The following is a 26,293-nucleotide window of genomic DNA, read 5'->3' on the forward strand; positions in this document are numbered from 1 at the left end:
GATTGTGTCAGGATGTGTCATGCTGAATTGAATGTTTTTGATACTAGATTAACTTCTTAAGTATAATTTTTTTTGTTTTTATATTTTTCAATATATTAATTTTGTTTGTACAAAATAAAGAAATAATTTTTAACGATACAATAGCTACAATTATTATTATAAAAATTTTTGTTAAGCTTAACATCGACAAAAATTCAATGCGAAGTGACACGCAACGGAAAAAAATTTCAACATGGGATATATTAATATGCTATTATTAGGATATACTAATATACTATATTAATAATGTATTTTTTCGTATATAATTAATTATCCAAAAAATTGATTTTCCAAACAACCCCAGTCCCCAATTGATTCGGAAAATCGATGCTCTACTATATCATTATTATTAAAGTTATGAATAGCACTATTTTCTTAAATTTAACTATTCAAATCATATATAAAATTACAAAAAATTGCTAAAATTTGCATTTTTCTTTCACAAATAAAGTGTATTTGTAATATCAGAGACAGTTTCTCAGAAATTACAAATACACAAGAAAAAAATTGCTTTAAATTTTAATTTTTATTAAAACATCTTTAAAATTCTTTTAAAAACATGTTATTTTATAACTTTTGTTTTAATTACCGTATTTTACAGACTATAAGACGCACCTGAATTTTGGAAGCAATTTTTCGAAGAAAAAGTGCATCTTATAGTCCATAAAATACGGTATTATTTAAACACTTAGTGCCAGGAATGGACTAGTGATTAAAATCAGCCCAGGATATTACTTGAAAATGGTCTAGAAACTCATTTTTTTCAAGACACCTATAACATTTTTTCGTTATTATATTTTTCTTACTAATTCAGTCTAAATTATTAAATAAAAATAATTATTTTTATTTAAATTCACAAAAATACTGATTTGCAAGGAAGTTGAAATGGAAAAAAATGCTCCATGAACACACAGTTTCAGAAGAACTGATGTGAACTGTGAATTCACTGAAGTAATTCTGACTAACTCGCACACTGGTCATTTTGATCCATATATTGAAATTTCAACAAATTTTAATTATAAGTAGGTTTAATGATAATTAAGTACACATTAAAAAAGCAAGGTTTTAACGTTGAAATCTATTAATGTTATCATTTTTATGTCATACATCATATAATTGTGTAATGATCTGCATGATCAAAACAATTGCATTTCAAGCACACAGTTAAATATTTTCAGTATTTTGACATCAGCAAATGATACTTGTGAAAAGTATGAAATGACACTTATTTCACATATTTGTGTATATTTTTAATTTTATTTTCATTGTTTTTAGTATTTATTCTACATTTTTAATGTTATCTCTTTAGTTTATTTATGCATTTTTGGTATTCTGGTTGTTTTGCATTTTTCATTTATGTATTATTCAAAAGCACAGCATCCTTTCATTTTGAATTTTTGTTCTAGAATAGTAATATTTAAATACATCCATCAGAAATAAATTTGTGTTCTGTTCATTTTGAATGAAAACAGTCCCTTGAATGCTGTTTTTTATACTAAAAAATGTTTATAAAAAAACTACCAAAAATGTTAAAGATTAAAAAATATCACTTCATTTTAAGATTTTCTGCATTTCATGGTGTAGTTATTTAATGCAAGTGCAGTATCCAATGTAGTTTGATATTAGCAAATATCTTTTCTTTTTGATACTTTCAATCAGAAACACAGATGCAGCTTGGAAGTTTGTTTCTGCTCTTACTCCAGACAGTTTCATGGCTGGAGTAAGACTTGCTTTGTCAAGCCTGGTATTCTTGACCTTTGCATGGTAACATGAGCTCTTTGGCAAGTTCCATAAGAAAAATATTTTGACACACTTATCTATCATATCAACCACCTTTTGTTTTATTATAATACAATATAATTTCTGACTTTTTCTTTTTATTACTACTGATTTCAGCTATTTGATACCTTGTACTCAGAAAAATAACTGTATTACATAAGAAAAAAAAAACAACTAACTAGCATCATAACTTACCATCACTGAAACCATTAATGAGAAATCAACTGGTCTATCCTTTGATGGCTTAAAAACACAGTGGAATATATGGTTTGTTTTGACTGAATGTTCCAAAGATCATTAGTTTCCATTCCTTTAAACATTTGGCAATAGTAATGCTTGTAATGAAGTCATCACCTGTAATATTTTGACCACTTTTTAAAAGATGTATGAAGATGCTGCCAATTTATCAGATTGAAGATTATCTTGTTCTTCTGTTATCAAATTACAGACATTCATCCCCAAATTCTTTCAAATATTCTTACAGATATGGTTGCATGATATATTGGGTTTGAAATCTTACTAAGAAAAAGTTTACAAATTGGAACATCTCTATTTCTCTCAATTTCGGCAACCAAATACATTTCCATGAATACAATCAGTTCATCTAATTCAACATATTTCCACTCAAAATCATTTTCCTACGAACAGTATTCTTTCTTCACAGTTTGTTCATAGTATGATTGAACCAATATATCAGGTGAAATAAATAAATTTCAATATTGTGTAGGAATGTTAGCTGCTACTCCATGCCTGGGTACTATTCATTCATGTAACTTGATGATACAAGTAACTTATGATTTTGCTGACTTTCCTCATCTCAAAAGTTATCTATATTTCCATATTTCTTTATTGAAAAAGCTCATGTGATTCCTCTTCAGAACTTCCTCCACTAAGCCTATCTTCAAGTCATTGAAAAACTTGATCATGGCCTATAGTTGTCCTTGATATACTAGCAATTTACAAGATCTGCTTTTTTAATTATTTTGAAATTTATTGTATGTATTGATATGAAAATTGGAAGCAATTTTCTACACTTTACCTTTGAAGAAAAATTATCAAGATGAAACAAACAGAAGATTCTATGGAAAAAAACTGTGTATGCAAATTGTGAAAATTAAAGCTTTTTACATTATGTTACAAAATCAAAACAATTTGGGGGAAAAAAAAAGTGTACTGCAGATATAAATTGTTCATTCTTGAGTACAAGTCAAAATGATCCACATCATGGATGTGGATCATTTTGACTTGTACATTTTGAAGAGTATGCATTAAAAAAGCAGTGATAACATTTTAGTTTATTTTTTCCTGAAATTGTATATTTGTTCTTAAGGTCATTTGTAAAAAATACATAAAAACACAAAAGTAGCAATAGAAAACTAAAATAACATGGAAAAATGGTTGCCTGGATCAATATAATCTAGGTCAAGAGAGTTAATGACCCTCTAAAAATTTAATTATATGAATCTACAAAAAGCTATTAATTTTATAACTATTCATGAAATAATTTTAAGATATTAATGTAGACTGTTCAGCAGTTTTAATAATATCTCAATTCAAATATATAGTTTAGAAGTGATTATTTAACTTTGCTAATGTAATAGAAATATATAATAAAATTTATCTAACTTATTTATCACCAGCCATTCAAGAGTGACTTAATTAGAAGTTTATGTATAGCCAGTTAACAGAAAATTTGAAACATTTTATTCTTTGTTTATTTTCAGAAATTTCTAATTATATAAAATCATTTTCTAGAACTTTCAAAATTTGTGCTGTAACTCTTCAAAGTTATGTTTTAAAATTATAAACATATTAATTTTGCTTCTGTTTGTCATTAAAAAAATTAATGACATTATTTTTTCAACACGAAAGAAGAGTTTTATTTTAATAAAACTATCACCAAAGTACAATATAAAATAAAGGATAAAAAACTGTAATTAAGCAACAATTAATTTAAATAAATCATTAACATTTAAAAGACAAATATTAATATTAATATTATTGCAAATATTTTAATTTTTATTACTATTATTTTTTGAAATTTCCAATATAAAATTTATACTAACTTCAGTCATCAATCGTTTTAAGCCTTCAACATCATCTTCACCTGCTTCCAACTCTCCTCCTGGTCTAATAATAAAATATTTGTTTTTAATAATACAAATAATTGTTTTGCTAAACTGTTTCTTAAAGAATACTTAATTTTAAGTAAATTTAAAATATAACACACACATTATTGAAATGTTATCACTATTTTTGTAGAAAGTTATTATTTAAACTATTTTAATGTACATAACTAAACAATATATTTTTAAAATAATAAATACAAAGACATTTCTACATCCAACACTAAAAACCAAGGAAATTTTTTAATCATAATTATTAAATAAACCATTTTCAAATATTTGATAAACTCATATTTACTTATTTACACTAGTATAATGTAATTAAGAGGGGGTTTCAATAAGTAACACCTTTTATTTTTTTAAGCAAAAGCTTTAATGCATATGGAAAATACAGAATATACAAAATGAAATATGTGGATTAGGCTATTTCTTGACATAGGAACCATTCAGATTCAAACACTTGTCCCAGCAGTGTCCCTGCTTGAAGATGCCTGCATTGTAGAACATCATTTCATGGCCATACAACCATCTGCAAAGAGCCAATTTAACCTCCTCATCAAAATAAAACCTCTCTCTAGCCACACTAAGCAATATTTACGACAGCATCTTCAAGCGAATGTGGCAGTTGCTTTGAATCCTTTGATCAACAGTAGCAATTGTTTGAGGCAAAGCTGCACTTACCAGACAACCTGATCTGTGCTTATCAATCATACATGACAACTATCTTTAAACATTTTCCACCATCAATGAACGTTTGAATAGTCCATGCACTCATCACCATACACTTTTTGCATTTCCGCATGAATTTGTTAACATTTCTTGCCCCTTGCCCAGAGAAAATGAATAACACTTCACTGTTCTTTTCTTTCCATTTGTCAGAAATGTCCAACAGGCAACACAAGTGTTCCTATCATGCGATAGTGTTGCCAGAAATTCAAACTTCATTTACTATATTCACGTTTTGCATACACATTAAAACATTTGTTTAAAAAAATAAAAAGCGTGTCTTATTAGAACATCATCGTATTTTATTTGTCCATAAAATATAACAATAGATTACATAGGAAGGCAATAATTAATTGTTAAAGTAGATTTACAAAACTACAACTATTATGTTTGCATAAAAGTTACTATTGAGACTCAAATATCCAGATTTTAGATATCATGTACACAACTTCTGAAAATCATTCCAGTCAAGAAAAAAAGGAGATGTAGAGTTCCATGCTCTTTGTGCATTTTATATTAACAGAAATGCCTTTTGTGTCTGATGATATTCTATCTAATGAATGTAACAAAAATTTAAAAAATGAAAAGTTTCTGCCAGGGCTGCAGAGTTGGTAAAAAAACACTCGACTCCGGCAAAATTAAATACCAAGTCATTTTATGGGGGACAGAGGTGCTCGTAAAAGTACCCTACTCTGAACTCTGAAAGGAGCCTGGGACATTTACCCAAATACTTTTATAGTTAGTATTTTTAATATCTAACTTATATTTATTTGTACAAAAAAATTAATTTTTAACAAATATTTAATAATAAGAGGAGAATGAGAGCGTTAAAATTCTACATCTACATATATTCCACAGCATTTGCACTTCAATTTCACCCTTCCCGAAGAGTTAGTCCAACTAAAAAGTGTGCGATCTAGCTAGTTACTTTAGTCCCTTGTTCAGAAAAGAAAAATATGTACTCTGATCAATTAGTATGGCTCATTCAGAAAAATAGAATACTTATTTAGAGCAGGGATATAAAGGAATGATTCAAAAATATTCAAATTCAATTGGGTCAAAATAATTTAACTACTAAACACAAATACTACAAAGAATACTACATATTTCATAAATTAAATTGATGCATTTTGTATTTAAAATAAATGAATTATAACAAAATACAAAAACATTTTAAAAAATTATTAAATACGAAATAAATTTTCTTTCATTTAAATAAAAAAACTAAAATAAATTTAAAATGTCGAAGTCAGAGTCGACACATTTTTCCCGACTCAAACTCCTCTGGCCAGAAATTCCTCCTGGCTGACTCCACAGCCCTGGTTTCTGCTATTAATCTAGAAACTAACAATCAGGATTCCTTTTTTTCGGAGGTTGATAAAAGACAAAGATGAAAATGCACGAGATAAGCTTTTATTGCAGTAATGATAAATTTATTAGTTGGAAACTAGAAAACAAAGATATACTGTGAAATCAGTAACAACTCAACAATATACAGAACATCAGGCAAGAATTTATAAGATGCAAATGTAAAATAAGCATTAGAATATAAAATATGAAAGAAAAAAGCCTTATAAACCTTATAAATCAAAACATTATTCAAAATTGCATTATAATAATACAGTGGGTGATTGGTTAACAAACAGTTCAGATTGCAAACAAATTGGACAACAAACACATGTTTGAATAACGAATACCTCACAGAACAAACACAAGAAGAAGAGACACTGCATTTAAGATTTGTAAAACTATATTTTACTGGAATCTATGAATGGTTTATGGAATGAGACTTTCACAGTTGTACAGTATACATAACCTTTTTTGCACTAGTTGATTTCTGTTCTCTGAATTTTTCATAAGTGCTTTTCTAAACTTTTTATTTAAAAAAATTAATATGATTATGGAGCCTAAAAAAAGTGGAGTGTCAAGAACTGTGTTCACTACATAAACTAAGCAAGAAATAATAGTGTGAGAATACAGGGGTTGTTACTGGGACCTTGTAATGCGTTCACCCTATCGAATCGTTAGATCTGTTCACTGCATCAAAGGATAGCCTTTCTATGAGCGGTAATGGATGACCAAGATTGTGAAATCCCGATCAAGTCAGGACTAACACCAGTTAGTCGATCTATCACGGACTAACACATGTATATTATTATTAAAAAGGAGGGCTAAAGTTTTAAGTGAGTGAGGAGTGCATAGGTAAGTTGACATAAACTAACTGAACAAGTAAACAACAAAATTTTAATAACAAAAAATAAAAGAAATTACAAATAAAATAACCAAATAGTCCATCTAATTTAGAGAGCATTAACAATACAATAATCCCTAAAATGGGAGATGAGAGAGTTTACAAATGATATTATATTACTTCTGTAATAACTTGACTTATGCAAATCAATTTCTTTGGGTGGAAGTTCAATCTGAAGAAGTATGGCACTAGGTTCACATTATGGAGAATACAATGATGTGTTGTGCTGTGTACAAAGTTTGGCACATATCCTCTATTTATATTATTTTTTTACCTCCAATAGAGATTAAGAAATAAGATCATTTGACTGGATGTCATAATGAGTCTTTTTGGCTTAGTCAGCCCTTTAGTCATGGGAGATAAAAATCTCTCTCAGGAACTGACTGTCAACACAAGAAACATTTGTTCCTTGTTCTCTTTGATTTATAGCTTTGATAAAAATTTTGAATTATTACATTTAGTTTAAAAGATTTTCTATTAATTTTCTAGAATATTTTATTTATGTAAAATTCAGAATTTCACAATAGCCAAGGTAGAGAGTGGGCAGATGTCTGATGTTCCTAGGCAGTACATGTATGTACAGTAGATACAATCTTAGCTAAGAAAGATATAATCAAAAAGACGCAAGCAGATAAAGGAGTAACAAAAATCACATCTGAAAAAAGCATGTGCCATCCATGAAAAAATGGAGAAATTGCTTTTAGTTTGTTATTACATGTAAATAAACATAGTAAGAAATTATAATTTATTTATTTTTTGGGGTCTCAAGAATGAATTAATCAAATTCCCATAAAAATCTATGGTAAATCAATAATTGGTTAATGAACAATTGTCTTTGAACAGATTATGTTTGTTAACTGATCACCCACTGTAAATAGTATAAAAAAAAATTAATACACTATTTACTTGCATATAAGATGAAAATTTTATTTATTTTTCATTGTTCCAAAAACCTAGGTCATCCTATACGCAAAGGATTTTTTGCAATAATTTTTGTCAATCGCGTATTCGCATTTTTACCAGATGTTCGCCCTCCTGTTTAAAAACAACTATTTTATCTGGGTCGTTTGAATTGTTCTTATGTATTGTCAGGAATAAAGATAAATAACAAAAGAAAAAGCAAAGCTTTTGAATTGAATTCCAAATTGATATTCCAAAATCGACCCACCAGTGGCCAAGTGGTTCCGTTCTCTAAACATTGGGAGTTCGATCATGAGTTCGCACCTTGCCAGGATGGGTTGGCCACATGCAGTTTTCCAGATTTTCTCCACATGTTAACACTTGACTAGGGGCCAGTTACTCTTAAAAAGACCTCCCGACAGGCATTCCCTAGGCAGATTGCCTAAGTGTTACATTTGCCATAACTTAACAAAACAAACAAAAATTCCAAAATCACACAGGAGCCCAATATAAGTTTTAATCCATTACCATGATGATTATTCGGAGAAACTTGTAAGTATAATCAACAGAGAGTGAATTGGACTTAAGAATTGGAAAGAAAGGTTCCCGATTATCCAGCTTTAGAGTCGCTGCAAACTAGTGCTTTGTGAGAGCAAAACATTAGCAAACATGCATTAAAGGTTGACATCAAAGGTTCTGTCCCTTTCTTTTTGCCCACGCAGTTGTTCCTTTGCTAGCACAGCAATACAAGAGTATGCTCGCTGTTCACAGAATTCAACAGCGAGAGCAGTCACACTAGCAAGAGAGCGGGGAAGATAGATGACATGAACACATCACATGTCGAAAACGAAATAATAGAATTTTATTGATGCACGTAAATTATATGATTAATACATTCAGTACTGAAAATAGTATAAACGTTGTATATAAATAGTAAATAATTATATATAGTTTTCAGCTAGTTAAGCCTATTTAGGCTTAACTAGCTGAAATAGCATGGGAAAAACATGCCTACTAGTTAAGCCTAAACAGGCTTAACTAGTAGGCATGTTTTTCCCATGCTGTTTCAAAGTTCGAAACGAAAACTGACTGATTACAAGTATAGGTTATAATAAAATATAGCCAATCCACATGTGTGGAATCCATGTCATGTGGACTACATTACACGAGCAAACATTGTGTAGTTTGCGGCTGCTTCGTACCAGCATAGCTTACCTAGCAAAAATGGCTCATAGCCTCATGGGAAGAAAGGCAGAGCTTGGGAGCGCGACTGAGCATACGCTAGCTCCCGCTTCCTGTAGTTTGTGGCGGCTCTTACATGAACCAAATTATGTTGTCGATTTGATAATATCTTACTTGTGATTAAACAAAATAAAATTATAATTGTATTAATAAATTTAATTTTCTTTATTTTGATCTTTAAAAGTCACACTTTATCCTATATGCGAGATTGTCTTATACATGAGTAAATATTGTAATATTTCCATTCAGCAAATTCATAGGTGCAGTTTCTTGTATTCACACCATTTGTATTTTCAACTGAAATATTGAAAATAGAAATCTGAAATAATAGTCTTTTCTTATTTTCAATATAATTGTAATCACTGATCTGTTATATTTTTCTTATTAATGATTTATCTAAATATTTTTGGTATTTTATGGTATTATTAAATATTTAATGCCTAAGCAAACTTTAAACAAATCTATTTCAGACAATTTTTGAAATTATAAGAAATGTAAAAAACTCAACATTCGGCCTTTTGTCATAAAAAACAAAACAAACTGTGAGATTTTTTTTAGCTTCATTTACATTACTTTTTAATTAATTAAATTACAAAATTTGAAGAATATGTATTTTTATAGCAAATTTCAATTCTTCTCTATCCTTACAGAATAATAAGGTCATTCTTTTTATATTGAGCCTACTTTAAGCCATTCAATCATAACATCTCTTTGTGAAGAATATTCTGCTAAAGCAGTTCATATCCATATCTTCCATTCCAAACCTAATAACCGGTGCAAACAATTATATTTCTGGCTAACGTTTTCGGTCCCTCCACTGAGACCTTCCTCAAGCCTATATTACTTCCTACACGATCTTTTTCAAAATGATTTTCAAACAATCGAACCTTTAAAATTTTAAATTTTAAAGGTTCGATTGTTCGAAAATCGTTTTGAAAAAGATCGTGTAGGAAGTAATATAGGCTTGAGGAAGGTCTCAGTGGAGGGACCGAAAACGTTAGCCAGAAATATAATTGTTTGCACCGGTTATTAGGTTTGGAATTGAAGATATGCTTATAGTCCGGTGTTTTTAGAGGAAAAATTAAATACCTTCTAAAACCGATAACCGGTGCGAACTATTTTTCGAAATGGCGAACGTTTTCACTGCCCCTCCTGGGCTCTTCCTCAGGCCAATTCTGGATTTGATAATCGAACAGCATAAATAAATGGAACGTGTTCCGTACTTGGTTATCGGTTTTAGAAGGTATTTAATTTTTTTGTTTATACAACCCGGTGTGGGAGAAGTGTTAGTTTTTAGAGGAGTTTTATATCAGTTCATATCCTTCAAATTCTGATATCAACTTTATTTTCTTCTATCCAATTCAATCTATCCTGTATTCTTTTATCTGGTTTTTTTGTATTAAATTACTAGAAATTTCATAAAACAGGTTAATTTCAAACTTTGCCAGTAACACAGACTGTTGAGTTAATATATTTTAATTTTTTTAAATTTAAGCATATAATTCAATAAAACATTTATGATTACATACATGGATTCTATTACTTTGTAAAATATTTCATGTACTAGAAAATAAAGCACAAAATACTGGAAAAACATTATTTTTATTATTTCAAAGACAATAATATATTTGCAAAACTAAAATTACTATCAGTAAATTCATTCACACAAATACGTAGAAACCAAAATAATTAATATGCTTTTTATAACTTAAAATGCTAAATTAGATTTAAATTACATTTGTTAGGATCTACTTTTAAAAAATAATAAAACTTAGAGACCCTTACAATTTGAAAAATGTTGTTCCAAGTTGAAGTAACAACACATGTGGCAAACCATGTTCGTGAACCAACAATACACTTTCTGCAGAATGTCGCATTCCAAATTTATCAAATTCACGCCTCATTCTTTGAAATCTTGCAGGAACAGAACTATCTCTTTCATATAATGGTTCTTTTGTTCCAAATGTATAGTTTGTTAAAGGATAGCTAAAATAAAAATTGCATAGTTAGTTTTATTGTATATTTAAACCAAATAATAGGAAACAGTTAAAATAGTAAACTAATGTTCTTTTCAAATTTGTTTTTTTTTTTTTCATCTTTCAATGCTTAGATATTTCATTTTTAAGTTTTTTCTAATTAATAATCAATTATTTAAAAATCTAAAAATGTTATTCTTACATATTTAGTTATATAAACGAGAAAAAGATGACTTAGAACTTAAATTATCCAGAATTAAAAATTATACAAAAATAGATTTCACACTAGTAATTTAACAATGTTTAATCTTCACTGATTCAAACTCACATTTCAATACATCTTTGTATGTATTTCTGTCATTATCTATTTAATATGTTCTTAAAATTCTATAATTTACACAACTATATTATTACAAAATTTTTTAAGTATTTAAATTAGAGTTAAATGAATAACTATTTTTTTAAATAAAAGGTTTTAAGAATTTTTAACTTCATTATTATCATTTAAAAACATAACTACTATAGTATGCACTCAATCACATACAACCTTGAACAGCAACAAAAAGGTTTATTATATTATATTAAGTTATTAAAGGTTCATTATTATTTAATTTCGTTATACAGCAATTAGTTTATATAATTAAAATTCACAGAAACACTGAGCTGTTTTCGTTCAAAACAAACAGAACACAAACATATTTCTGAAGCATGTAATTTAAATATTGTAATTCTAGAACAAAAAATTCAAAATGAATGAATGCCAAACTTTTATAATGAAAAATATACAACAAAACTTATGTGAGATCTGGAAATCCCCTGGAACGAACGTTGTAATATATTATATTCGAATTAATAATTACCCCTTTCCTCTATCCGGTTATAATCCGAATATAATACGAATTATAATAAAATGAATCCCTATATCGAATCGAAAATTTCTCCTATTATAAACAGCCCGTCTAAAACTGACTTGGATGTAAACATCCTGCCTAAAAACGGTCCCGGACGAGAAAATATGCGTCCCCGGCCGTATAACTGTCAACTATCCATTGTTCTTATGCTGCGTACAGATCATCTTGCAACTTAAGTTTATAGTTAGCGTCCGAATTCGCCGTATTGTTTCCAATCCCGGGAACACCTATGGCCTAAGCACCTGCACGTGACAAAAATTCCCAGCAGAAAAAGATATATAAGAGGCTCCCTTCCTCCCTCTGGGTGGAGAGTCTTTCATCGATTAAGATCGAGTCGCGAGAATATTTGACTATTGTGCCGTAAGTGCCATCGAACCTTTCAAAGAAAGGAATCTTCGACCATCGTTACGAACAGCATATTTGAATCACGGATTGTCCCAGAGGTATGGAACCCACTTATGTGAACTCTCTCTCTCCCGTCGCGTGATAGGGATATATAGAGCTATATATATATATATATATATATGTCACCCCTTTTAAATGGCAGATTTTTGTACGTATACTTTGTTTTCCATTAAATCTTTGTTAACCTGTTAAATGGTGTCTTGTTTGCTCGAATATTCGCTTATCGTCTTACCACGACTCCACTTTCCCTCCTACACTCGACCCGATAAAAAGCAGTCCCGTCCCTACGGGATCCCTACCGACAAATTAAGCCATTTCTGACAAGTGGGCAAGTCCAACTCCGACTTGTTGCCGACATTAACCAGAGGTCTGACCTCGTCGACCCTCCTCGGTACCCACACTTACATGCATCAGAAAAACGTTTATGTTTAGTTTGTTTTGAACAAAACAATCAAAATTTTGTTCATTCAATCACCATTTTATCCTGAAGATTGATCAAAAACAACTGAAAATGTTCAAAAATTACAAACATCAGTGGATTTTACGGTTTCTATCATGGTGTGGTTATTTAATGCAAGTGTAGTATCCAAAGAAGCTATATCATAATTGTGTTCATGTATCTCAATTCTAGTGACCTTTTGATACAACCCACGTACTAAAAGGTCATTAGAACTAAGGATCTAGTCTAAAACGTCAGGGTAGTAATAACCTTTTAGACTAGATCCATGCCAAACCTCTCATATCTTACTGAAACTCTATACACTCCCAGGAGTTTTTGGCAGTTTGGGTTACTCTCCTATTTCTCGGTATTAAGAATGTCATCAGGTTTCTCTTATACATAATTCTTAATCCTCTTCAGCAAAACATTATAAAATGTTTTGCTAGAAGCTGAAGAGGCTTAGTGGTCTGAAGATATATGTTTCCAGTGTTATCTTATTAAAAAAAACTTTATATTTTTAATTAATTTGTTAATTTTAAAGATGAAACTACCTTCTAAATACTAAAATTTACATCTTCCTCTCACTTTCCAGCATTCACTGATTAAAAACAAATGTTTTCGGTTACCTTCAGTGACCTGCATCAGGTTAATTATTATAAAATGGCAAAAACCATAATTTTGAGGGTAGAAATGGGTTTTATGAAAAATTGTAAATACTAATAATGAGTAAAATTGTCATTACGTCTGACTCAACTGGAGATACACATGTCCATCTAACTCCCCACCCCATCAACCTTTAATTGCCAAAATTTAATAGCATCAATCCCACTAACAAACAAGAATTTCTGAAATTTTGCCTCCCTGCAAAATTTCAGAAATTCTTGACAAAAAGCACAGGAGTTATTAAGCTTCAAAGAGGGTAAAAAATGAGATCATTTTAAGAATGACCATATCGCTTATGTTTTTGAATATTACTTAATAATATAGTACACTCTTATGTGCTTATTATGTTCAGATTAAAAATAATAACAATTCATAAATTATGTTTTTTTTTATAACTAAAGATGATTCTATAGAAATGGAAAAGGATCATTGTTAACTGCCAAACAATGGTTGTTGATGGCTTTAAGATTTTATGCTGCCAGAAGCTTATGAAAGATAGCTGGTGTCCTTATCAGAATTTTTTCTGACATCCCAAACAAATAGCCTGATTGGCTGAATGATTCCTAAAAGAAGGGAGTAATGACAAAGAACGTAATAGCCGACATTTGGTTGAGGTTAGTTTAGACGATGTTTGGAAATAGACAATCGTAGTCTTTGCAACGCATTTTAAACCGTGGTTCAGCCAGCCAATGTCTAGCCATCATTCAGCTATTAAACATCGTTTAATGTAAACTCTGTCTCTGCAATCAGCTGTATGTTTTAAGCACACATTACCATCTTTGATGTGTTGTTTCAAATGAGAAACAAATATTTATAACATGTGTTCTACTTGCTTGTATTAAAAGAATATACATTATGTTCAAAATAACTGCTGACAATTGTAGTAAAAAATAAAAAAACATCAATTATGTAACCAGACATGCAGAGATATTGGCAAATGAGTTCTTCATTGGCATTAGAACTTTCTTTTTAATATACATAGGAGTTAAATTGACAATGTCCCTCTCTCAATATTTTTACATTTAAATAGAGCCTCATTACATTTTTGGATTCCTTGTCTCAAATAATGGTAAAGTTTTATCAAAATCAGCCCATTAAATTTTGAGAATGAACTTGACTCTATAGTGAAGCCCATAGAATACATGCTAGTGACCGTGAAACATTGCACGACTTTGTTGTGCAATATCACTTTGTTGCATGCACTTGTAAAATGACCTTATATATTGAAAACAAAGTCATGTATTCCCATTTTTTATTGCATTTTTGAATTTCTTGTTGCAATTTATAGAAAATGGCAAAGTTTAATCAAAATTGATCAAACAAATTTTGAGAACAAACAATTCTATAAGCCACATAGAAGAGGCTTTGCTAATGTTCTGTCTCAACAAGAAAATGCATTCCAGGTGTCATACTCCTCATCAGTTCTTCTCTCTTTAGTACCTAATATCATAAATATAACAAGGTACCATACGACAGATTGTTTTAGTTATGTTATAGTCTAAATACAAAAACTCTTATTTAAAAATTATATTTTATCACAAATTTAAATTGTTCTTTTGCATTCTAATTCTATCAAACATTTTGACCTGAAGTAGATCCAATTCAAATTGAAAACATTTGTCATAATGTCTTTATATTAAATTATATTTGATAAAATATTTTGAAGGCTTTGTTTGGTGTTATTTACTATTTTATCACAATTTGTATTTAAATTATAACATATGTTTAAGAAAAAATCTGCTTGTTTTAGAAATAATACAACTAAAAAACATCTTTGAAGAATATAGGTAAATGTTATTTATAATTGTGTGGTGATAAACTCTAAAATACAGTAGAGCATCGATTATCCGACTCAATTGGGGACTGGGGTTATTCGGATAACTGAAAAGTCAGATAACCGAAAAGTATGAAAAAATACATTATTAGTATAGCATATTAGGCCTGGTTTAAATACTAGACTCCCTTTCATGGTCGAGCCAGTGCTGCCAGCTAAAACATGCAAAAATTTAACAAAAATAATATTAGCTAAGACATAACCAAATATTGTAGCACCACATCACCAGCGGACATTTGAATTTGCCGACTAGAACGCGGTTGGTTAACCGAGAAGTCGGTTAATCGATGCTCTACTGTAATCTGTAATATGGTACCTTTTTATATTTATGATACTAGGTATTAAAGAGATAAGAACTGATGACTGGTATGACACTTAAAATGCATTTTCTTGTAGCTAATATCAATAAAGTCTAAATTCATTCTTGTTGTCTCCAACATTTACTGTATGATAAGTCCATAAAAAAGTAAAACTCTTAAGCTTTAAATTTGAAACTGAAATTGAAATGAAACAAGAAGCTAGAATAGAACAAATTAAAAATAGAAGTTTTCATCCATTTCTTATATCCTGACAAATTTTCTTGATTTTTTTCACTTAATATCCTATTTTACATTTAATATTCTTGGCTAGTGCTGTTTCTATTAATTAATGAACATGATATACAGAATGTCTCAGACCATCCGTACACCCTATTTACAATGAAGAAAAGTGAGTTTCATCAAAAATCTCACAAATTTTTATAAGTAAATCAAGTACACTCTATCAAATGGTAATATTTTTGACTTCTGGTACTGGTTGGAAATGGGCCAAAAGTCAAATTTTTGAAATGAAATGTGGCATATTTTTAATTATAGATTTAGATTAAACTGAAAAAAATAAGACAATTTTGTTCCAAATTAAGACAAGTTTTCTGTAAACACCTCATTGACCATAAAATGACCTTGGACATGTGATGCATGGAGAAAAACAATAATGTGAAAATCAGAAAATACAGTATGTTACAAAATACCTTTATTAATGTACTGTCAAGTTAGGCAAAAATAATAAAAATATTGGCACAATAATCATATGTAATTAATGCTGAACTAATAAAAATTATTACTAGTGCTACTTGGTATTTTTGTTCATATAAACTCTTCTGATGTAATTTATTTGGTGCTGATTTTAACTGTTGTTCAAACCTAAGCATTGTTTTCACTGATACAAGCATCTACTCTGTCTAAAAAAGAATTTGTTGCTCAAAAAAATTCATAGAACACAGCTATGCAGATCACTACGACATCTTTAATAGATGTGTAATTGAAAATGAATATTCAGCTACCTAAAAAATATTGCAACAAAATGGCTTGTAATAACATTTTGCCAAGAAGAATTCATGCTTTCAGAATCATTTTATGGTCAATGAAGGTGATTTCAGAATAAACGTTTGAAACATAATTGTCTTATTTTTCAAGTTTAATCTGAATCTAAAATAGAAAATACCTTGTACCATTTCAAAACTGACTTTTGGCCCATATAGCCCATTTCTGGCCAGTGTATAAAGTCGAAAATATCATCATTTTATAGGACATATCTGATTTACTTATCAAAATTTTAGGCTTTTTCAATGAAACTCTCTTCCCTTCATTTTAAAAGGGGTATACCCTTAGACACCCTATATTTATTACAGAAATGTCCTTAATACAGTAAAACTTGTATAAGCCAGAATTACCTGATATTGAACAGTTTTTCCATGTTTCTGTAGAACAGGTTTTATTTAACATAGAAAACTGCTCTCTTCTAAAGAATTTTTTTTCTACTTAGACAAGTTTCCATTTTATTCAGGTTTATTTGTATTTTCTTTTTCTTTGTCATTACGATTTCTTTTAGATGCTTCAAAATAAAGAAAACTTTCATTGTTGTATATCTTTCGATTAAATTCTGTAATCTTTAGCAGAGATTACAAATCTGATTGAATTGGATTTTTAATCAGGTTTTGTAAATTCTTAGAAGGAATTCACAATTCAATTGGAAATTCAATTGAAAATCCAATTCAATTGGATTTTGTAAATTCTTAGCAGAGTTTGCAAAATCCCATTGAAGATGATTCACAACTGAATAATTCAATTGTGCATCTTAATTGCTCTGTTTTTTAGTATATTCATGATGGGAGATTGATAGTTGTGCAAAAATCTTTTTTCTTTTATTTTAGTTATTTCCATTTACTTCACTAAACCAAAATAAAAATATTGGTTTAATGAAAAAAAAAATTTACCAAAACTGAAAATAAAATTTTAGTTATTAAACGTAAAAAATATATATATTTTTTGAAACTTTAGATTATGTAATGAACTAATATTTTTAAACTTGAATTCCCTTATTTTATTATATTATATTTTAAAATAATTTGACAAAACTGGAAAAGTAACCAAAATGAAGAAGTAAGTACACCTTGTATAACTTACAGAAATATACAGGTATCCAACAACATGGTACTTCTACGACACTGTTTTGCTCTAACACAATTTGAAAATCCTCTGTACAAAATTTCATAATATTTAAGTGTAAACTTCATTATTCAATATTATTTTTTATTTAAATAAGCAGCAAATTTGCCCAAGAATTTTAGAATATTGAAATTTTCAATTTGTTTTGTACCTTTCGTCAGGTTTAATGAAAACTGATAGTAGAATGTTTTCTTTCTTGTCCTAGCTTTCCTATCAACCAGGTGTTGTCATTGATTTCAGACTTTAGCTCAAAAGACTCACTGCATTTTGTTTTTATAGATAAATTTTTATATTTAGTAAAATTTATTTAAACATTTTTAGGTAAGTGTTATTCTGGAAGAAAGCTCTCAGTACTTGACTTGCTAGAACAAATTATCAATTAATAACATTTTTATTTTTTCATTCATAGAAAATTATCATAAAAATAGAAAAATAATGATGTTGCTAATATTTCTGACCAAGGTCAACAAAAAAGCTCAGAAGCTGAAAAAAGAAAATGCCCTTGTTTAACTACAATTAATATTCACAGTACTTTTAATTGTGCTTGTTAGTTAATTATTGATTGAGAATAAATTATCAATTGCTTTAATAAACATATCTCTCTTAGTAATGAAAAATAATACTACACTTTTGTTAACTTCTGGAATGTAATCCTATGTTTTGCACTATCCTTTGTTTCGTATAGCACAAATTTGCATAACAGCACTTTTTCGGAATGTATCTACCGCATTATACAAAGGATATGTGTATTTAATTAACCAAAAACATTTTCAACCTACTTAAACCTCAGTCGGAACATCAAACTTAAATCGAAATATTCCATCAATGTTCCAATTGATGTTCCAATGTTCCAATGTACTGTACATCCAAGGCCTTTGGTCAGAACGTCAAACTTAAATATTCATTTAAGTTTAACATTCTGACCAAAGGCCTTGAAAGTAGATCAAAAACATTTTCAGTTAATTAAATATATTGCAGGAGTTATGCAAGATGTATTTCAGGAAACAACGATCATTTTTCTAATTATAATTCAAAATCAGTAATTATACAGATAAGGGAATCTGAGTTTTTTCTTACTTTATTTGTATATTTCCTTAATCTGTATAATTACCTCAGAATTTACTAGAATATCTTGTAAGTTAAAAAAAAAAAAATTGTTTATAAATGCAATTGTGCATGTACATTACTCTGAAATTCATTTTTACTTTTTCATAGAAAATCAGTAATGATTAATGGGTTAGACTGAAGCAAAAGGTATCCAGCTAAAAAAAGGGTCTTAAATTTAATATTAACGAATAGTAGATACATCTAGATGTAATTTGACACGTTGAATCGATTGGTATTAAAAAAAATTATTTACGATCAACCGTTTAAAAGTTACGAACGATTTTTTATTTCCGGCTATTTGCTTCGTTTAAGAACAACTTTATTAAGAAATACGCAGGCACTCATCGATATTAACAAAACGAATTACTTTAATTCACCATAATAAATTCCGTCTACGAGAGAAAGCGATATTAAAAATGCTAAAATGGTGTCGTTAGCCCGCGAACACGCGTACTCACGACAAGAGTAGGGACAACTCGCGCAGGGAAATTTTCCCTGACCGGTGGGGAACATGTCTAGCGTGACGTCACTTCCACATTTCCCTACACACACGTGTGCTGTAACAGAAATACTTGACACGAAAATATAATTATTATATATTATTTAAAACAAAACTGAAAATTTACTAACAAATTTAGTTTTCCACATGTTACTTTGTAACAACATTAACGTCTTTAGCTCTTTATCCCCAGATATAGGCTGCTCTGTACTACTACCATTAGAACTGAAGTAAAAGGTCTCCAGCTATAGTATATATTTTATACGCATTCTTTTCTCACTGTTTCTTGTCACGCAGTTTAAATATATACCTACATAGTATACATATAGTATACACTCGTCATTAAAGCCTTCCGACGCCCATTTTATATCGCTTTTACTACTACGAACGCTTTTACCCTAGATGCTGGCTGTTCTTATACGCAAGTTGAATTTTTATAGCAAATTAAAATGGAAACGCAACTGGTACTTTTTTATAATTGTTACTTTTTATTTAAGTCGATCCGTAATAAGAAGGTTGATGATCAAAATATACACGAAATGTACAGTACGTACAGTACTGCACGTTTTAACCGTAACCCACAAATCGATCGTAGAAAATAAGGCTCGAAAAACACTCTTAATTTCATATAAATATTAAATGCATATTTTTCAGGGAGAATTATTTGAACTGTTAGCTATTACCTAAGAGTTGGAACCTCTGTATAAGATAAATATGGAAACTAATCCACACAAAGAATTGGTCTTTATGTGGATGGTTGTTGGTAGATTATTTTATTTTAGTAATATATTTATTTGTGCAACGTCAAGAAGTGAAATTATTTTTTGTTATGGTAAAAATATTTTTTTAATTTATATTTTCGTGTACACCTATCCCTCGTTTTACACGGTACTTTTTTTATAACACGCTTTCGCTTTTAAACGGTTTAAAAAAAAATTTAAAAATAAATGTTGAAAATAAACTGGCTATGACCAAAAGGAACAATTTTTAACTCCAATCTATATACCAATCCACCTTAATTATAAGATATAGTTGATATTTATGACACTAGGTGGTGGTTTTATTTCAATCTGTCAAATAGTAACCGATAAACCGATATAGGGTATTCCCCCATAGGCGTGAAGTTGCATTCATTGCACATCGTTTTTAACCAGAAAATTTTAATATTTCATATTCGTAAGTAACAAACGATTACATTATTTTTAATTACATATTTTATATCTTGAGTAATGTTTGTAGGCTTTTTATGTCGAAAGAAATTATAAATAAGGAAGAAGTAAAAAGAAAAGTTATATCTTTAGCAACCAAAATAAAAATTTTGGATCGTTTACGATATGGAGAAAGAGTAATAGATGTTGCTAGATTATATAGCATGAATGAAGCTGCAATAAGAACCATAAGAAAAAATGAAAACTCAATTAGAAAGAGTGTAGCAGCTGGCACTAGTACGAGCACAATTTCATATGTCAGAGATATTGCAATGGAAAACATGGAGAAAGCATTAATGATTTGGATAGAGGACCAAACTCAAAAAATGGATGCCAATGCTACTACAAATAAAGCTTTGCAGATTTACGAAAAAATTAAAGAGCAGTTACCATCCTCTTCTTTATCTGAAAAGAAGTAGACTTTTACAGCAAGTCATGGTTGGTTCGAAAGATTCAAATCAAGACACTCTTTATATAGTTTAAAATTAAAAGGTGAACTGGCATCTGGAGATGTAAGTGCAGTGCAAGAATATCCAACAAAATTTGCTGAAGTTGTTGCCAACAATTCATATACTACTGATCAGGTTTTCAATGCTGATGAGTCAGGGTTACTTTGGAAAAAGATGCCAGAGAAGACCTATGTGTCTAAAATTCATAAATCAGCTAGCAGTCATAAAGCAGCAAAAGATCGCATAACAATTCTTTTCTGTAGCAATGCTTCAGGAGATTACATTATGAAACCATTGGTTATTAACAAATCAAAAATGTCATGCATATTTAAAGGAATAAACATCAACCATCTTCCTGTTTATTGGAGGGCCAATAAGAAAATGCGGGTTACTGCCGCAATGTTTAATGAATGGTTTCATGAATGTTTTATCCAGATGCCAAAAAATATTTAAATAAAAAGGGACTGCCTTTTAAAGCGCATTTGTTAATTGACAATGCACCGGGTCATCCACAAGATCTACAGCATGAGAATGACCAAGTTATATTTTTTACCAAAGAATACGACTTCATTATTACAGCCATTACATCAGGGAATAATTTTGACTTTTAAGGCTCTGTACATAAAACAAGCCATCATGCACATTTTAGAATAAATGAAAAATAACAAATCTTTAACAGTTATTAATGCTTGGAAAAATTTTACAATCTTAGAACGTGTTAAGCATATTGCTTTATCATATACCACGATTAAGCTATCAATGCTCAATGGCTGTTGGAAGATTGGACCAAATGTAGTAAAAGGTGAAGCTTCTATTTCACCATTAAAGGATGAATATTCTCAGATAGTATAATTGGCACATTTATTGGGTGGAGAAGATTTTGACGATTTTACTGAAGGAGATATTGCAGAACTAGTAGCTGATAAAGAACTAAGTGAAAATGATTTAATGAAACTAGTGATTGTGACAATGATCCTGATGAAGAAGAATTTGAATCAGTTGCAGTTACAGCAAAAATCATCCGCGAAGGACTCAATTACCCAATTTTTTTCCCAATTTATTTTGTACAAAATGACTCAAATGTTAAATGGGCTCTTCAATTCCGTGATATTAAATCACTGCTTGGCTCAATATGAGGAGGTGTATAAAGATCTAACAAGATATCAGAAGCAAATGTTAATAACAGATTTCATTACCAAATTTCGACCATAATCATGATCTTCCTCAAGCTTTTGACCAGTACAATTTGAATATGAAATGCGTAGAACAATATGTTTAAGTTATTTTAAAATTCCAAACATTTAAAAGCTAGAAGATAATAAAATAAAAAAATATATCTCATTTTTGGTTAAGATATGAACGAAGAGAAAGTATACAATTGAAAGAAAGTAGAATTATTAATTAATGCGGCCCATGCTCGTCATTCTCTCAGTTATCTGGCCTGCTGTGAAAAAAAGTTTGGTGACCCCTGGTCTAACTGAAACACCAAGACAGAACAGAAATACAGTAATAACATTCACGAGGATGATAAAAACGAGGTACGAATATAAAAGTAATTTTAATGTATAAATTTTGCTCCGGTGGTTTGGTTTTTCTGGAGGAGTCAGTATAGTGGATGCATCACACTGAGATAGATTTTAAGCTCTTCATTTCTTAAAACCTTTTGTAAACTTAAGATATGTATAGATAACTTCTATTTAAATGTAGATTGTTTGTGTAACATTAATTAATGTATTAAGTAATTTAATAAAATTTTAATAGTGTTTATGTGAATATTCAATTGGATTCACTTCTGGGAGGTGATGGTGTTTTACAATTCAAAACAATAACTGTGAGATTAAAGTCTCTTCTAATGTTTAAAGCAGCAAATAAGTTCTGCTGTTTGGACACTTTTCAGAGCGATAGATATTTATGATATAAAACTAAATTATAAATGTTGAAGTATTTTAAATGAACTTTGTTATATTGCAGAACATTTACTATATTTAGTGGAGTCATCATAAATTTATTCAAATACTAGCAGATAAGCCCGGTGTTGTTCGGGCAAAAAGTAACAATAGCGACGATTAAAATTATTACATTATAGCCAATCTTACCCATTTTCACAGAATGCAAGAATTAGGTCCCCTGTTTCCAGACTAATTAGAGAATTTTTAGATGGGTCTAAAAATATGATCGATTTCCCGCAAAAAATCGCATCTACGCCTGTAAATCTTGCACACTGCTTTCTCTTAACACTTCCATTGTTAAGGAATAAACTTCTTTCATCCCCACATGATACTCTACTAAAATGCAGTTAAAAACAAAAAACTGTATCTAAAATAGTACAGTAGAAGCTGAGTTCTTTAGGATAAGCCTTAATTCTTTCCCTCTTCCCCGCGAGGGAATTTCCAAAAATCCCTTTTTAGTGTGTGTTCTCGTAGCATACCCTATTAAATGCAGTCAAAAACAAAAAATTGCATCTAAAATAGTACAGTAGAAGCAGAGTTCTTCAGGATAAGCTATAATCCTCTCCCTCTCTCCGTGGGGGAATTTCGAAAAATCCCTTCTAAACATTCTCATGACATACCCTGTGTACCAAATTTCAACTTTCAGCATCTAACTGTTTGGGCTCTGTGTTGGGTCCAGAACATTCAGGAGTGTTCTGGAATGTTCCCGAACATTCAGAACATTCTGGAATGTTCTCGAATGTTCTGGACTGTTCTAGAAATTTCTAGAGGGCGAAACTTCCAGCCATTATATCTTTAACAGCATGCCTTTCGGGTAAAAACGGGAACCTTCTTTATGGATGAGGGATAGAGGGCTACCACACCATATAACTCCCTTAATCGTACCAGGACTCGTTTTTTAGTTTTAGCGGCACGCACATCGTACACTTACTTTTATAATATATATTGATTATCAAGTTGTGTATTGTACATAAAGTTGTTAGTTACTTTTTGATTCCTAAAAAGTTGTTTAAGAAGAAATAAATATTCTTTAAACAAAAGTTAAAATTATTGAATTGTGATACTTTTGTAACAAAATTCTACATTGAGAATTTTGATGTCTCTAGTGCAATCTCGCAACTTACTGGTAAATATTAACAAATTCAATGAAAAATTCTACATCTTCAACAAAATGTTTAACAGATAATCATCTGCTGAAATTACAACAAATGAAATAAAATGAAATTACTGAAATTTATTAGATATAACAATATGTAAACTTTTACAGAAATAAAATATAACAATTATCTAATGAAAGAAAACACTGATGTGTAAACTTTTGGTTCTGACTTATATTTTTAATAACAAAATATTGGAGTTTAAGAACTTTGTAGTATTCTGTCAGAACTAGAAGTTGTAATTATCTGTTAAACTAATGACATCTCATTATGAACCAGAAAGACTGAAAGTGTTTATGGCAAGTAAGTTTTCATTTGAAAGTTTTTGTGGTTTTTTTTGCATATTATGTGCAGCCTGCACTTAAACTTATTAATACACTACAATACAGGAGGGAGATTTTAACTTATTCAACCAAGTTATTTCTAACTTTAGGTGATTCAAAATTATGAAGTATGCAATAAGTTATCATTAACTCGGCTCTATCAGTGGCTGAATGGATAACAACACTGACCACTGGTAGCCATTTCTGTCTAATTGTGATATGAATTAAATCAAAATATAAAAAATGACAGTACAATTAACAATGTAGAAGACAAAAGACTGTCTCAAATCAAACGATATGAACAAGTACAAAACATCATCGTAATCGAATTGTGTAGAATTAGTTATTTTTAAATTAACCTTGCTTAGGAAAAGTGTCTAGCATTTTCTATAACAAATAGTCTTCAAAACACATCAATTATAACAGGCACAAAAAATAAAATTCATATTTCCACAAGATGTGGATTTTCAAAGAGCTTATAAATATGCATCTCATTTTTGTTGTCAACATTATGCTCTACTCAGTGGAAGAAAGTATTTACACATTTCCTGATAGCAACTATCACTCATTACAGCTCAGACAAAGTTCCATTAATAAAGAAATCAGCAAAACGTTGGCATGCCTCAAACACAAACATTTTCGTAATATATTAACCTAAGCTTACCACATTGCTCATAATAAATTTTACGAATTCTATAAAATCATTATAACAAAATCATCCATACATAACGTAATACTATGTTTGTACTTTACAATTGTCACTTCTTTTTAATGTTAGTAGTACAGAGCAGCCAGCATCCAGGGTAAAAGCGTTCGTAGTAGTATAAGTGATATAAAATGGGCGTCGGAAGGCTTTAATGACGAGTGTGTACTATATGTATACTATTTGAACTCCTATACAAGAAACAGTGAGAAAAGAATGCGTATAAAATATATACTATAGCTGGAGACCTTTTACTTCAGTTCTAATGGTAGTAGTACAGAGCAGCCTATATCTGGGGATAAAGAGCTAAAGACGTTAATGTTGTTACAAAGTAACATGTGGAAAACTAAATTTGTTAGTAAATTTTCAGTTTTGTTTTAAATAATATATAATAATTATATTTTCGTGTCAAGTATTTCTGTTACAGCACACGTGTGTGTAGGTAAATGTGGAAGTGACGTCACGCTAGACATGTTCCCCACCGGTCAGGGAAAATTTCCCTGCGCGAGTTGTCCCTACTCTTGTCGTGAGTACGCGTGTTCGCGGGCTAACGACACCATTTTAGCATTTTTAATATCGCTTTCTCTCGTAGACGGAATTTATTATGGTGAATTAAAGTAATTCGTTTTGTTAATATCGATGAGTGCCTGCGTATTTCTTAATAAAGTTGTTCTTAAACGAAGCAAATAGCCGGAAATAAAAAATCGTAACTTTTAAACGGTTGAACGTAAATAATTTTTTTTAATACCAATCTATTCAGCGTGTCAAATTACATCTAGATGTATCTATGTCTATTCGTTAATATTAAATTTAAGACCCTTTTTTTAGCTGGATACCTTTTGCTTCAGTCTAACCATATCTTTTCGTGCAATTTCCATAATTATTATTTTTTAAAACTGGAATTTTTATGTCAATTTTCTGAAAATTAAAACCATTTCTTTCTTCAGTCGTAGTCAAAATTGGGTTTCTTACAACAGAATAACAAAAAAACTTGAAAAATATCCGTTCTAAATAACCAATATTAAAGAATGACAACAACCACAAATAAGCACTATTATCATCGACTATTGTACCATTTCAAAGATATGACAGCTTTGTATACATTTAGAAAAACCTCTTAA

At 29.9% G+C, this 26,293-nt stretch overlaps 1 protein-coding gene across 2 annotated transcripts in view; it reads right to left on the reverse strand.

The window, feature by feature from the left end:
- LOC136982925 (cleavage and polyadenylation specificity factor subunit 5-like) overlaps positions 1-26,293 on the reverse strand; it is a 56,944-nt gene that overhangs the window by 30,474 nt on the left and 177 nt on the right. For both annotated transcript variants that reach the window (XM_067279500.1, XM_067279501.1), the window contains exons 2-3: positions 10,849-11,049; positions 3,885-3,948 (exon numbers count right to left, since the gene is read on the reverse strand). In XM_067279500.1, coding sequence (XP_067135601.1) covers positions 3,885-3,948; positions 10,849-11,049 — 265 coding nt within the window. The remainder of the gene's footprint in view (positions 1-3,884; positions 3,949-10,848; positions 11,050-26,293) is intronic.

This window comes from Centruroides vittatus, unplaced genomic scaffold, assembly GCF_030686945.1.
Source record: "Centruroides vittatus isolate TY-2023 unplaced genomic scaffold, ASM3068694v2 contig_874, whole genome shotgun sequence".
Classification (NCBI taxonomy): domain Eukaryota; kingdom Metazoa; phylum Arthropoda; class Arachnida; order Scorpiones; family Buthidae; genus Centruroides; species Centruroides vittatus.